At 33.3% G+C, this 14,011-nt stretch overlaps 1 protein-coding gene across 4 annotated transcripts in view; it reads right to left on the bottom strand.

Moving 5' to 3' along the window:
* The window catches only part of LOC118191664 (tRNA (32-2'-O)-methyltransferase regulator THADA-like), a 155,563-nt gene that overhangs the window by 121,444 nt on the left and 20,108 nt on the right, over positions 1-14,011 (bottom strand). For all 4 annotated transcript variants that reach the window (XR_015041156.1, XM_085816842.1, XM_085816843.1 and 1 more), the window contains 4 exons: positions 11,396-11,505; positions 11,231-11,317; positions 10,972-11,140; positions 4,021-4,114 (listed from right to left, as the gene is read on the bottom strand). Coding sequence is in view for 3 of the 4 variants with exons in the window: in XM_085816842.1 (XP_085672968.1) it covers positions 4,021-4,114; positions 10,972-11,140; positions 11,231-11,317; positions 11,396-11,505 (460 nt within the window). In the remaining variant the exon portion in view is untranslated. The remainder of the gene's footprint in view (positions 1-4,020; positions 4,115-10,971; positions 11,141-11,230; positions 11,318-11,395; positions 11,506-14,011) is intronic.

Genomic DNA, 14,011 nt, shown 5'->3' with positions numbered 1-14,011 from the left:
GATTAAACTCTTTTGCTTTATGATGTCGGAACCTGGGAGATATAGCTATTGAAAATGGCATAACCAAGTGAATTAGAGACACTAAAGAGAAAAAGAAAAACTATTTAAACTTCTTTAAGTGACACATTGAAGAAGAACAATACTGATTATGACAATTTATATGATTTAAAACCTCAGTTAGAAGAGAAAGATAATGAGATCTATCAAATAGATTCTACTATAGAAAGCATTATAAGTGATTTAGAAATGCTTGAAACTAATGTTCTGACAAGCCAGGAATACTGCGAAAAGATTACGAGTTCCAAATAGTAATTAGAATAATGAATCATAAACGAATAACAAATGCTTCTGAAGATCAATATCTGATGATAATTGCTCATATAATGAGAAGTTTACTGCTTGGCAGTTAAGTCCAAAGCTTGCAGCTATTACTGGAACTGTTTTATCATGACAAACTGCATATAGAAGCCTTAATGAAAAAAGGACTTTATGCTAGAATATGTGTTTTCCCTGTCTTCATAACAAAACAGGGATGGCTTTAACTGGTACAAAGAACATCAAAACAGGAGTGAACATTAATGGCCCCATGTTTTCTTTACTGATGACCTGGGATTTAGTTTAACTTCTGATTCTAATGATATCTGAAGGAATGGAAAATTGTTCTTTGGACAATGTGGAATGTGACTTTTTCGTTTCTGCAGGTGTGATGATATGGCCAAATGATATAACAGACCCAAAACAAAGTACAGAAGAACCATAAGAATTGTGAAGATTTTGTTTTCATTAGAAATAATTGTTTTAGGATCAAAATGATGAAAATTTTCAATTAACAGTTAAGTGAAAATGAAGCTACTGTAGACTTCCAAGAAATGGACATTTACCCTCCACCAAAATTTGTGAAAATAGACATTCATTCCTAACAGTACTGACTAGCCACCTTTGCAGATTTATGGCCACCTGGAACATAAATTACAACTTTTTTTAACATAGGAACTTGTGTTTTGGAAATATATTTAACCCTTTGATTACTAATGGGGCATTTATATCCCAAGAAGTTATTGACAGGTACCAACCCTCTTCAAAGTTAAAAAAACTTGTAATGAAAATTAAAATAAACAATTTTTTTATTGTATATATAATGCTACATAGTAGAATGAAGTGAAAAGTTTTCACTGAGACTTAGACATGTCCATTTGAATGTGATAAAGAAAGTTAAAGAAACATACCATTTGGTGATATTATTTTTTCCTTCAATAACAGGATTACTGCATGAAAACACCGACACTTTAATTTTCTGTCATATGAGATAATATTAATAGCCCTGACATAGAAGTAAAATGTACCAATATGTCAACCTACTTGTTATATGACTAAAAAAAAAAAAAAAAAAAAACGTGATAAACAATGAAATGTTTATCACGCTGACTGCTAAGCCTTTCATTACAGAAATTTATGATTGCATGCCACACCATATTTAACACTATAGGCAAAATTATTTCCCCAATGTCACATTACACGCTGCACATGGAATTTAAAAACGAAACAAAATAAGTAATAATATGCATGATTTTTTTATGAAAGTATAATCACAAATAATATATATATATATATATATATATATATATATATATATATAACAAATGAATTTATTACAAGTTAGTTACAATGATTATTACAAATCATATATTTCAGAATGTTATTCGTATATTATTTTTACCCAATTTAAACAATAGCGGGGAGATCTTTCGCAAACTTTGCAGAGATAGATGGCATTTTTAAATTTTCCCTGGGAATAGCAGCTGTTGCACTACTTTCATAATATCTTCCCTCCCCCTTTTTTTTTTTTCCTGCTCACAATTTGTGCACATATTCCATTTCCGATAGATCACACATAGGGGCATGAAGGTCAGATGGCTGTTTTAATAAACATCTGGTCACTGATTAATGAAGGTAATAAAGTGACATATTCCCTTTGTAGCATTTGTTACAGATAAAATAAGTATTCATCATCATTATTTGTAAAATATGCATAAATATTCTGGTAGGCCACCTGATAGGGTAAGTGCCACCTAATGCAAAAATATTTTGGTGGGCCACCTTTCACATGGGTAATAGGCAAGCATTTGATCTTGCTTGCAATAAATTCATTACATTGAATTACAGGAAGCGGTTTTGATTCATTTCACCTTTTTTTGTTTGTTGTCTCACCAATATCATTTTTTGTATTCATTAGAAATATGACATCTTTTTAATCCTTCTACTTAGCAATCTTTACACCATACTCTGTCACAATTTGTCCTTTCTTCAGTTTTTTTTTTCTTTTTTTCTTTTTTTCCAATTAACCTCTTTCGAAAATGTTTCCCTGTTCTTTCTGATTGTCCCAGTACAATGTATTTTTTAATCAGCAAGACATTTCACCAGTTCATAGCTATTATACTAAATAACTGCCCTCAAATATGCTATGTCCTATATGTTACATTTCATTAAGTAAATTCAGCATAATTTTTTGTACATGAAGATTTTTACCAGAATCATCTAAAATACCAGTATAAGTATAAATTTGAGAACTAAATATCACTATATGTTGTTATCATATATAACTTGATACCATATTATGGCATTTCTTTGCACTAATAAGTTGCCATGCCATAGTATCATGGATTCTTGATTCGTTGCACTAATACGTTGCCATGCCACAGTAGCATTGTTTCTTGATTCTTCTAAACCAATCTCTCGTCCTGGATATTATATTTCAAAATAACCATTCATTGACCAAATTCACCATGTTTCTGCCATTATATATCCTTTGGGGATTCTGCATTCTGCTCTGGGATTCTGATGAAGTGCAATGCCCTCAATAATAACAAAAACCGATTAATCATATTATCTGAGAATACATGCATGACAAACAGTGTACCTGTTTTTCAGTAATTTTGTATGCAGTTCAATTGTAGGTTCCCATATGTAAAATAATCTCCCAAATACCACCAGTTCATCTTTTGTGATGTCATTCCAAGCATTAATTGAAGAACATATCTTTTTTTTCCTTTTCTTCTTCTTCCCCCCCCCTTTTTTTTTAACACCAATAAAATATTTTATGAACATAGTCATTGATTTCAGCAACTATTTCATACAATATATTGTGATAAAAAGTGGCAAAAGTCAATGGGATTATCACCTGAAACAGACTGCACAAACACTAAAATTTTCTGAAAGGAAATTATTTCAAGCTTGTTGAGTCATTTTGGTAAATTATGTTTTCTACTATAGTGAATCACGATGTTGACATGTTGCTCCTTGCATGACATGTTTGCCATTTTCATCTTCTGAATCCAAAATATCCTCCAAAATATCAATCTTTGAGAGAAAAAAATTCCTTGTCATTATTATAAGTAAAATCACCCGGTAATTGTCTGACAGCTCAGCCAACAAATCTGCAAAGTCACCAGACATCAGGAGCTTTTCATTAAACACTTTTCTTTTCTTTTGATGTAAAGACCTTGCAGAACTGCTGTCTGAACAAATCATGTAACAAGATTATTTTTTTCAACAAGCAGTTATTTTAAAATCATATACATTTACAACTAGATTCTAATCTTCGCTCTATATACTCAAAACTTATTGAATTGGAGAATAAACAAAGAGGTGTAGCCTTTTCCATGCCATTGTGTTACAAGTAGGGAATGTGTTTATATAGACAGTATAATAAAAACAGCATTTTAAAGATGTCATTTTTTAATTTCAGAAATATTTAAAAGTTTTTTAAACACAGAATTTCAGACAGCTGAGATATTATATTCCAAATAAAATTCAGCATTTATAAAATAAAAAATATACATACACAGAAAAAAATAATAGCTAATTTTTCCTGAGTCAAATGATAATGATCCTACTTATTCAAGGGGGGAAAAAAGCAACTGAACAAAATAAAACAGTGATATATAAAAGATTAATGATATATAGAAATTTTATACAAGAATTTTATTTAAATGGGGAAAAACATAAATTAGAAATAAATACCTGATTTTTTAGGAGATGAGCATAATATTGACAAAATTTCCATTCGCAGCTGAATATCCTGATGGTGAAGGTATTTGCAGATAAAGTTTAATTCCTAAAAAAATCCAAATTTTTAAATAAACATAAATTTATATATATATACAGGGTGTATTAGTACAGCAGTGACAAACTTTCAGGAGAGGTAGAGTACACCTAGATGATGGGAAATCACATAGAAATGCATGGTCGGAAACACTTTCCTGGTGCGGTAGTGACGACGCAAAAGTCAACAAAGAAAGGACACAAACGAGCTGAGAAAACATCTTTATTATTCGGAGTACAAAAAAATAAAGAAAAAACAACATAAAGAGACCATGATCACCATCAAATGTTTTCGAAATTATGACCTGGACAATGCGTCATGCATCTTCAATGCGACCTTCCATTCGTGATGTAGTCTTCCATGCATCAGAGAAGTGAGGTCTGCATCACGGTCCAGAGTTATAATTTCAAAAACTTTCCTTAATGATGACTGTTGTTTGTTTTTGTTCTTATTTGCATGGTTTTTTTTTTCTGCTGTACTAAACATAATAAAACATGTTTTGTCTCACTGTTTGCGTCCTTCCTGTTTCTGCATTTTGTGTCGTCCCTACTGCACAAAAAAGGCGTTTCCAACCATGCATTGCTACGTGATTTCCCATCATGTAGGCGTATTCTATCTTTTCTAATGCTTGTCACTGCTGTACTGATATATATACAGGGTATATATATATATATATATATATATATACAGGGTATATATATATATATATATATATATACAGGGTATATATATATATATATATACATATACAGGGTATATATATATATACACACACACATATATCTATTGAGTTGGCAAGAGATTAATTTTGGTTGGTACAAACAGAATTGTATTTACTTTGTTATTCCTCTGCCAATCTTATAATTTTTTTCCTTCCCTTCAAGATTTGGCAGCTAACAGTTTTAGGTTGCTATAAAAACAAATTCTATGCATTTTTTTTTTCCATCTGTTATTTTGTAGTCAATTTCAGCATGGGATGCAAAAATAAAAATTTTTTGACATATTTTACTTTTTTATTTCCATACAAGCTTTCTTCTCACTTGCGAGTAGAGTTGCCACTTCTTGGCTGTCAAAATCTGGGAGAGGGGGGAAAACATCAATTTTCATAACTTATAAACTATTTTGAACTTATACACTGCTCAACATTGAAAATGCAACACCAAGAAGGAGTGGTCAGAAAGTGATGAAATTTGGAAAAAAGAGACAGCAAGCAGCAATAAGTGATCTGTATTTCAAACTGATAGTCCGAATACAGAGCGAGAATGGCATCGGCACAGTAGGATGTAGCACCACTGCGGACAGCGATGCACAAAGAAACACGTCTAGGCATACAGTCAATAAGAGTGTGGATGGTGTCCTAAGGAATTGCTTTCCATTCCCTTTAAACCATTTGCCACAGTTCGTCTTCTGAACGAGGCAACGGCAGAGTCTGCAAACGGCGTCCAATCACATCCCACACATGTTTAATTGGTGACAGGTGAGGAGAGTACGGTGGCCAGGGAAGCATCTGTATACCTTCCAGAGTATGTTGGTAGATGCGAGGACTGTGATCGAGCGTTATCCTGCTGAAAAATTGCATTAGGCAGCCCCTGAAGGTAGGGGATTGCCACCGGCCACAGTACATTATCCAAGTATCGTTGGGCGATCATAGTGCCCTTAATACGAACTACAGGTGACCTGGAATCGTAGGCAATAGCGCCCCAAACCATTATGCCAGGTTGTCGCGCTGTGGGGCGTTCCACAGTTACTGCCGGATTAGATCTGTCTTTACGTTGAAGCCACACATGTATGCAGGGACTGTCACTGGATAAACAGAAGCGTGACTCATCTGAGAACACAACGTTTTGCCATTCTGTCATCCACATCGCTCCAGTCCGGCACCATTCTAAATGTTGGCGTCTATGCTGTGGGGTTAATGGCAGTTCTTAAGGGATGCCATGAATGCAGGCCACGTTCAAACAATCGACGGGAAATGGTTATGGTCGAGACGGAACATCCAGGGTATCTTGCACATGCTGCAGAATCATGGTACAAGTGAGTTGCGGGACCGCCACAGCTTGTCGGCGGATGCGTCAATCCACGTGTGCTGACGTCACTCTGGCTGCACCTGCACCCCTACTTCTTCCCACATTTCCTTGTTCCAACCATGTTTGCCATACCCGATGCACTGTGATTGCATCCATGTGGGTATCAGCTGCGATTTGACGTAAGGACCAACCCGCCCTTCTCAGTCTGATCACTATACCCCTCGTAAAATCGTATATCTGCCAGAATTGTCCTCGTTGACGGCGGCCTGGCATTCTCTCCTATTACACGTATCCTCCGGGATAAAAACCAACTTTCTTCGATAATTCGTCTGGCAGAAATAAGGTTATGAATACTGTCCATTCGGCACTTTCCTTCCTTTATATCTTACTTCATGTGCATCGGAGAGCTGCGCATTTCACATCATTCGCATAACTCAGTGACGTGCGTCTACTCTAAAATTTGCATAAATTTCTGACCACTCCTTCTTGGTATTGCATTTTCAATGTCGAGCAGTGTATTTTGCATTTGATCATACAGATTTCAAAATATCTGATCTGGAACTAACAAATTTAAAAAACTCTCTGCAGTCCATTTTAAAATTGAAGAACGTTAGGATTTACACCTTGACATGTTCTTCATATAAGCGGTTTATTTCCTTAGTCCATATATCGGATGCTATACTGAAAGCATGCTCGCAGGCAGCGTTTGATACAGGTGTAAACAAAACAAATGAAACTACTTTCTTCAACATATCTCCAACTCTATTTTTGACCGATGAGAAAAATTTTGCCCACCTCAGATCAACTCTTACATTTGATTTAACAATGCTGCCTTGAACCTCCCTCAAAATGCAAAAATCTTCATAAAGTTTATTTTCATCAAAAGTGATCTTTAAATCGATGGCCAAGTCTCTCAAAGCATCCCTCATAATCGGTTTTTTTCATTGAAAGTATGCTCAATTTACTATACTCTGAGTTTTCAAAATCATACCATTTTTTCAGGTAATCTAAACATCTCTCAAAGAAAATGTCTGCATCTTTATAAAACGTAGCCTTGTCCATTTCATTTAATTTGTTTAAAAACTCTCTTACTAAACTACCAAAAAATTTGTTATTTTTTGGTGGATTTCAAGCATAACATCGTGCAGTTCTGTGCAAGTAACTTTCGATGATTTTAATTTCATTATCAAAAATTTATATAACATTGTGCAAAAAGTAACAGTAGCACAAAGACAGCGAGTTTTCGTCTTTAAAAGCTTGCCAAATAATTGTACTACATTCTTCTTCCCCTTCTTCAATAAAATACGCCGTAAAGCTGGCCAATTACAAAGCAAATGCTCTATCACTGGCAATAAAGATAGCTATCTGGTTTACACATGGTGCAAAATGTTGCGATACTCAATATTTAAAAATGCGTGGAAATCTTTCAAAGTCTCTGTTCGTTTAGCATATGCTGAAAATTCAGTATAAACTTTCAAGATTAAGGCTTCAACGTCGAATTTTATGCCTTTTAATACAAATTTTGTGCAGTTCTGTAATATGTGGCATTTACAGTTTGCTTTTAAAATGTTTTCATTGTCAATCTTAGTTTTTGATACATAGAATTATTTATGCCATAATTGACAGAACCATTATCAGCAGCAAACAAAGTTACATTCTTTATATCTAAATTATTTTTGATGAGAACTCGACAAATCTAGTTTTTAATCTCACCACTTTTTTCTTGGGGATCGCGGTAAAAATCAAGCAGTCCATGTTTTATCCCACTTTCATTATGAAAATATTGCACGACTACTGGAAACATTTTAACATTGCCTTTATTCGACGCATCTGTTGCAACTGAAAAAAACTCTGCTTCTTTAATCTCAGTTAAAAGTATTTCTTGAGCTGCAGAAGCAAGCACACTCTTGCAAATACTTGTACATTTTGTTCTACGTGCAAGAAATCTTTTTTACTAAAGAAGAATCTAGAAATAGAGTGCTATACAATTTGATTGTGCAATCCCGGCTATTAAAACTATGATGGTGCTTAATCCCATGATAGACTGAATTAATTTCAATTGCTGACATATTGTCCTCTTCTTTTGAAGATTTCTTCATAAAAAAGTTCGAGACCAATTGCGAAGAATCCCTATTCAATATTAACAATTGGTGTTTCTTGATTTGGGAATGTACAGTTATAGCTCTAACACCCTCATACTTAATATTAACCGTTTTACGACATAATTTACATTCTCCATTAAAGTTGTCTTTCTTCATAAGCCAATTAAATTGAGTTAACCACTTGTATTGAAACAACGTTGAATACTTTGTCTTTTTTTGTGGCACTTGTTCACTTGCTGAATCAGAATAGTTTTTGTCACTAGACATTATTATGAAAGCATTTAAATAATTTCAAAATACGCACTTATTAGTAGATAGCTAGCTAACTGCAGACTAAATGAAAGAATGGATTGAAAATGAGAGAGTGGAGGGGGCGTGCATGAGACACGGCGGCTCCACTACTCCACAGCAAGGCACTTATTCACTGCTCACCGTAGATCACTGCTGCAAAGAAAATGTGTATAGACATTCTTTGGGTGTTGTGTGCGGTCGTGTGATTTTCGATGCTGTCAACCATTTCATCCATGCACATTGTATCACTAATTTCAAGAAACTTGATATTTCGAGAGAGTAATATTTATTTTAAATTCCTTCCAAGAGCCGAGAGATTTGAATTTTCAGGGCTCAATTATGGAAAAGATGGCAACCCTACTTGCGATTGAGGCTTAAAAAGAGATATATGTTTATGGTGCTGATAAGTAAATTTATGGTGTTGATAGCTTAACAGCCCGCATGTGTCAGAATTGGCTTAAAAATTTCTTTGAGATTTTTCACTTGAAGATAAACAACTTTCTGAAGTTTATGATAACAAAATTAAAGATATAATTGAATTGAATCACCACATAACTGAGAGATTGGAAAAAGACTAAAATGTATCAACCATGATAACTGATTTCCATAAAACAACTGAGAAAAAAAGCAACTGAGGCTTACAAAGAGATAAGTGAGGTTTATGGTGTTGATTGCTTAACAGAACACATGCGTCACAATTGGCTTAAAAAATTTCTTTGAGATTTTTCACTTGAAGATAGCCAACATTCTGACTGACTGAAGTTGATGATGACAAAATTTAAGACATAATTGAATTGAATCATCATATAACTAAGTGAAAGATTGCAAAAAGATTTAATGCATCAAACATGACAATTGAAAATCACATAAGATGTCTTGGACTTGTTAAGAAGCTCAATGTTGTTAAGAAGCACATGAATGGAAAGAAATTTGCTTAACACAACAAATCAATATTTGCAATACACATTTCAAATGTAATACAACTGACCCTTTTTAAAATGAATTATCACTAGTGATGAAGAATGGATCATCTACAATGACATTAACTGAAAAAGATTAGGTCTGAGAATGATGAATCAATGCAATATTGAAAGCTCAACTGCAACATAAAAAGATCATACTGTTAATTTAGAGGGATTACAAATGTGTTTTGTATTTTGAGCTGCTTCCAAGCAGAGAAACGATCAACTCAGATGTTTACTGTCAACAACTTATAAAACTGGAGGAAGCAATAATCAAAGAAAAAAAGGCCAGAATTGGAAAACCGCAAAGGAATTCTGTTCCATTATTAAATCTTTAATCCGGACTCGTTGGGACTTCGGCAATTCCGGTTATAGATCATCAGTTTAAATCTGGTAAGATGGCATACAAAAATTATACAATTAAAAATATGAAACCGTAATTTATGAAATAAAGAGCAATTACGATCTAAAGGGTATCAAAATTTACAAAAAAAAGCTTAATATTTATTCGTTTACTTTATTAAACATTTCTTTCAACGTGCACATGCGTAAAGCAGACATTACACATTGTCAAAATTAGAACATTGTAACCAGAAAACTATTTGATGTGTATTCATGATATTTATAATGATGAGGAATTTGATTTAAATCATATCAAATAAGGAGTACAATGAGATGAAATACTACATTTAGTAAGGAATTATAAGCCGAATAAAATAAAAACATCTGCCCTGAAGATAAGGATAGTGCTGACAAATCAACTTCCAGTTAATTGCGTGCCACAACATCCCCCCCCCCCCCGCAGAGCAGCGTGAAATTGATAAACAGATTTCGGAATGGTTAGAGAAACAAATCACCTCTATGTCACTTTCTTCATGCCTTTATCCATTTTTTGCAGCAATTCCACTTTTTCATTGATGGACATCGAAATATGCTTTCACTTTGTAGATCCTTTGGCAGCTCCAGAATCGGAAATTCTTTCTGACATAATCGAAAGTTCAAGCTTACTTTTATAAAATTGCTCTAACAGTCTGCAAAAAATAATAAGCCGGATCCAATTAGAAGATTAAGGAACAACGCAATCTACAACATTAACTGAAATAGATAATTAGATAATTTTAGCTTAGTTTATACTGTCCATTATACATTAAACGCGCATGTGTAAACGTATTATGCGCATGCGTAAAGGTATTATGCATTTATGCATGAGCAGAAAGTTTGTAGCTTTGAGGTCCGGATTAAAGACTTTTGACTATATATGACTAGTTCAAGTTCATTTTTTTGCATAGGAAAAAATTGAGTTTTATTTCACACTAAAAAAATGAAATTACTTTCTTGTCAACCCAATATATATGTATATACATATGTGCATATAGCAGCTGATCAACTCATCTGTGCATATAGCACTATGTTAAAAAATTTGCATATTTGTTTGATAAAATAACTGTTTTTAGAATAAAAATTGCATAATTGAATAGACAACTAACTTTTTCTTTAAGATGGCAGACCCCAATTTCTTTTGCTATACGTAGTAATGTAAACTTTGGAGCAATACTATGTCTATTATCCACTTCTTCTAGTAATAACTCATATGCATTGGGAACATTTTTTACTGTCCATGGAAGTATAATATTACGCACATTTTGAGATAATAACCTGAAAAAAAAGGATTATTTAATATTTTCTAAACAAAGTGAACAACCCAATTCTAGCATTTAAATGTTAATAAGAAACATATTTACTAACTTATCTCTACTGCAAATAGAGTCTATGATGGGTTTTCTCCACCATTTGCAAAATTCAGTAGTCATAACATCATTTTCATTCATATTTCTGGAAATAAGAGACAAATTTAAACTCATTAGATGAGAAATTTTAAGTGGTTCAACAAAATGAATTTTAGGTACTTACATCATATTTGCTACAACTGTTTTATAAACTTCTCCAATGATGGAAGATACATAATTGGTTTGCAAATTCTGAATAATTACTGATGGTGCATCAGGATATTTCTCAAGGAACTATAAATAATTTAAAACAATCATAAATATTTCCTAGTACTTTTACAATTTCATGTACATCAAATATTTAACTGAGATTCCTATATCACTTTCAAACACTTATTGGCTAGGGAATCACACTATGGCCAATCATAATACGTTGATTTTGACTGACATTGGCCATGATCACAATTTTGGTACTTGAATGGTGGTGGCAGGTTTAGCATTTTTCTGTTTGACCTAAATCCTGCCTGAAGTGTTCGCCCTTGAAATTGGGGTGGAAGCTTAACAATTAGCTAGGTTCAGCAATACCTTAATTACCTGAGGAACGACAGAGGTGCTGATCTAGCTGTCCGACCTAAACAACCACTTAGGCAGTATAGCAGGCAGTTAGGCAGACTGCTGTACTGATGGGCTTGGGTGTAATACTGGTTGTGCAGGTTTAGCATTTTTCTGTTTAACCTAAATCATGGGTCCGTGACACTTAGCTGATGGGACACTTAACTGACACCAGTTAGCCGACAGGATATTTAGCCAACAAGGACACTTAGCCAACAAGACATTTAGCTGACAAGGACACTTAGCCGACATGGACAGTTAGCCGACAGGACATTTAGCCGACAAGGACACTTAGCCGACAGGACATTTAGCCGACACGAACAGTTAGCCGACATGACATTTAGCTACGGGACACTTAAATGTCAACACATTTAGTCAACAGGTTACTAAGCCGACAGTGACATTTAACTGACACATACCCAAAAATTATTTACACTATCAATTACAAAATTTCTCGACTACTCCATAAGTTCAATATTTAGTCATTTTTTCCTCTATCAGTAAAATTCATTTTTCAATTCTTGAAGATCTCATATGTGCTATTAATTATCATGTAATTTAGCATTGTTTGATATGTAACGTGCTATTTGGTGTACATTGGCCAATTATTTTCTGATCAGAATTTTTTATTTTAAGGCTAAGTAATATAAATAGTATCTGTTTTAATGCAAATAATTCATAGATCAGACCAGTATTTCTTAAATTGTGGGTTGCAAAGCAAAATGTTCAGGTTGTGAAAATTTAATTCAGATATATGAATTTAAAGAAATTACATTAATGAGACTTTAAAAAAAAATTACATTAATTGTTTTTAATGAGATTAATCACCTGCCATATAAAGCCAAAAACAAATTTGTAGAGCTATTAAGAAACTCAAACTTAACCCTTTGCGACACGCATATTTAAAATATATTTTAATCTTTAAAAAAATGCCTGAGAATAAGTCAGATGGACTTACTTAAGTGCCTTTAAGGCTTGAAAAAAATTCTGCGCTTTTATTTTTTACGGTGGAAGGTGCGATACCGTTTGTCCCACCATGCAACTAACACATGTCTTATAGCATATTGGTGTATAGCAGGGAAAAAAAATTATATGTGGAATGAATAAAGAAAATAAAGCGTGCATTCTAAAATATTCATAATAAACACACTAAAATGCATTTTGTACTTATTGCATATATGCATGACTTGTAAAATTTTGCAAATTGTATAGTATATATTTAATATTTTTAAATTTTAGGAACAAAAGAAAATATTTTCTTGAATATTATTTTAAGATTAAAATTTGATACTCGTACATATGATACTAAATAAAATATTAAAATTGGCACTTGATTCAAAAACATTTATATATGATTAAAATTGGAAAAAAGTCATTTTTCATGAAACGTTGAAAAACATGTTGTTTCATTCTTTTGTAAGCATAGAGGCACTTCACGTGTTTCACACATCCAAAATGTTCGTCGTTCTTCTTTCGATATGTTGCGATATGCACATCTTCTCCTGCTCGTTCTCTTTGGCGTTTTACTTACATTTTTTCTGGTTGTACGAACGGATTTTTAGTTTTTATTTGAACTGGGGATTTCAATTTTCTTTTCGGCTCTTTCTTGCCTGCAAGTGCCATTAGACCTTCTGTAACTGAGAGAAGAAAATCTTTCATTGTTTTTACATCATGATCAGGTTCGCGAACAAACTTGAATAAATGTGTTTACTATACTCGCATCTAAAAAGTAAAAAAAAAAAAAAAAAATCATGTGCCACCATTTCTTGCTTTTGCGGTCTATTTCATATAGTCCTTTCAGTTGATCAATCAGTCGACATATCCCATATTCTTATTGTATGAAATAATGCTGTTTGGGCACAGTACTTTTTTTTGTCTTTCCATCTTGTTCTTTTCTATTAATTTCTTTCATTTCAGTTGCCTTTTCCAAGCAAGACAGGATAGGAACGGATCTTTTATCCTTCCATTTTATGCAATAAATTGAATCATCGCTAAATGAAAAGTCTATATATTCTCTTGACATAAATTTGTCTTTTAAATTTTTGGGTAGATACTTCCGATCCATATTTACAGTGCCACGTGCTTAGATGGGTCTGTGTCTTTAAAAAGCGAAACAAATTATAACTACTTCCCTTTCTTCTTCAGCAATAACTTCAACCTCAGTTATTCTCTCCTGGATTTCAATTTC

This window comes from Stegodyphus dumicola, chromosome 5 (genome assembly GCF_044657685.1).
Source record: "Stegodyphus dumicola isolate Sdum_Otavi_A_Nest chromosome 5, ASM4465768v1".
Taxonomy (NCBI): Eukaryota; Metazoa; Arthropoda; class Arachnida; order Araneae; family Eresidae; genus Stegodyphus; species Stegodyphus dumicola.
This window is presented reverse-complemented; position numbering and strand designations above follow the sequence as displayed.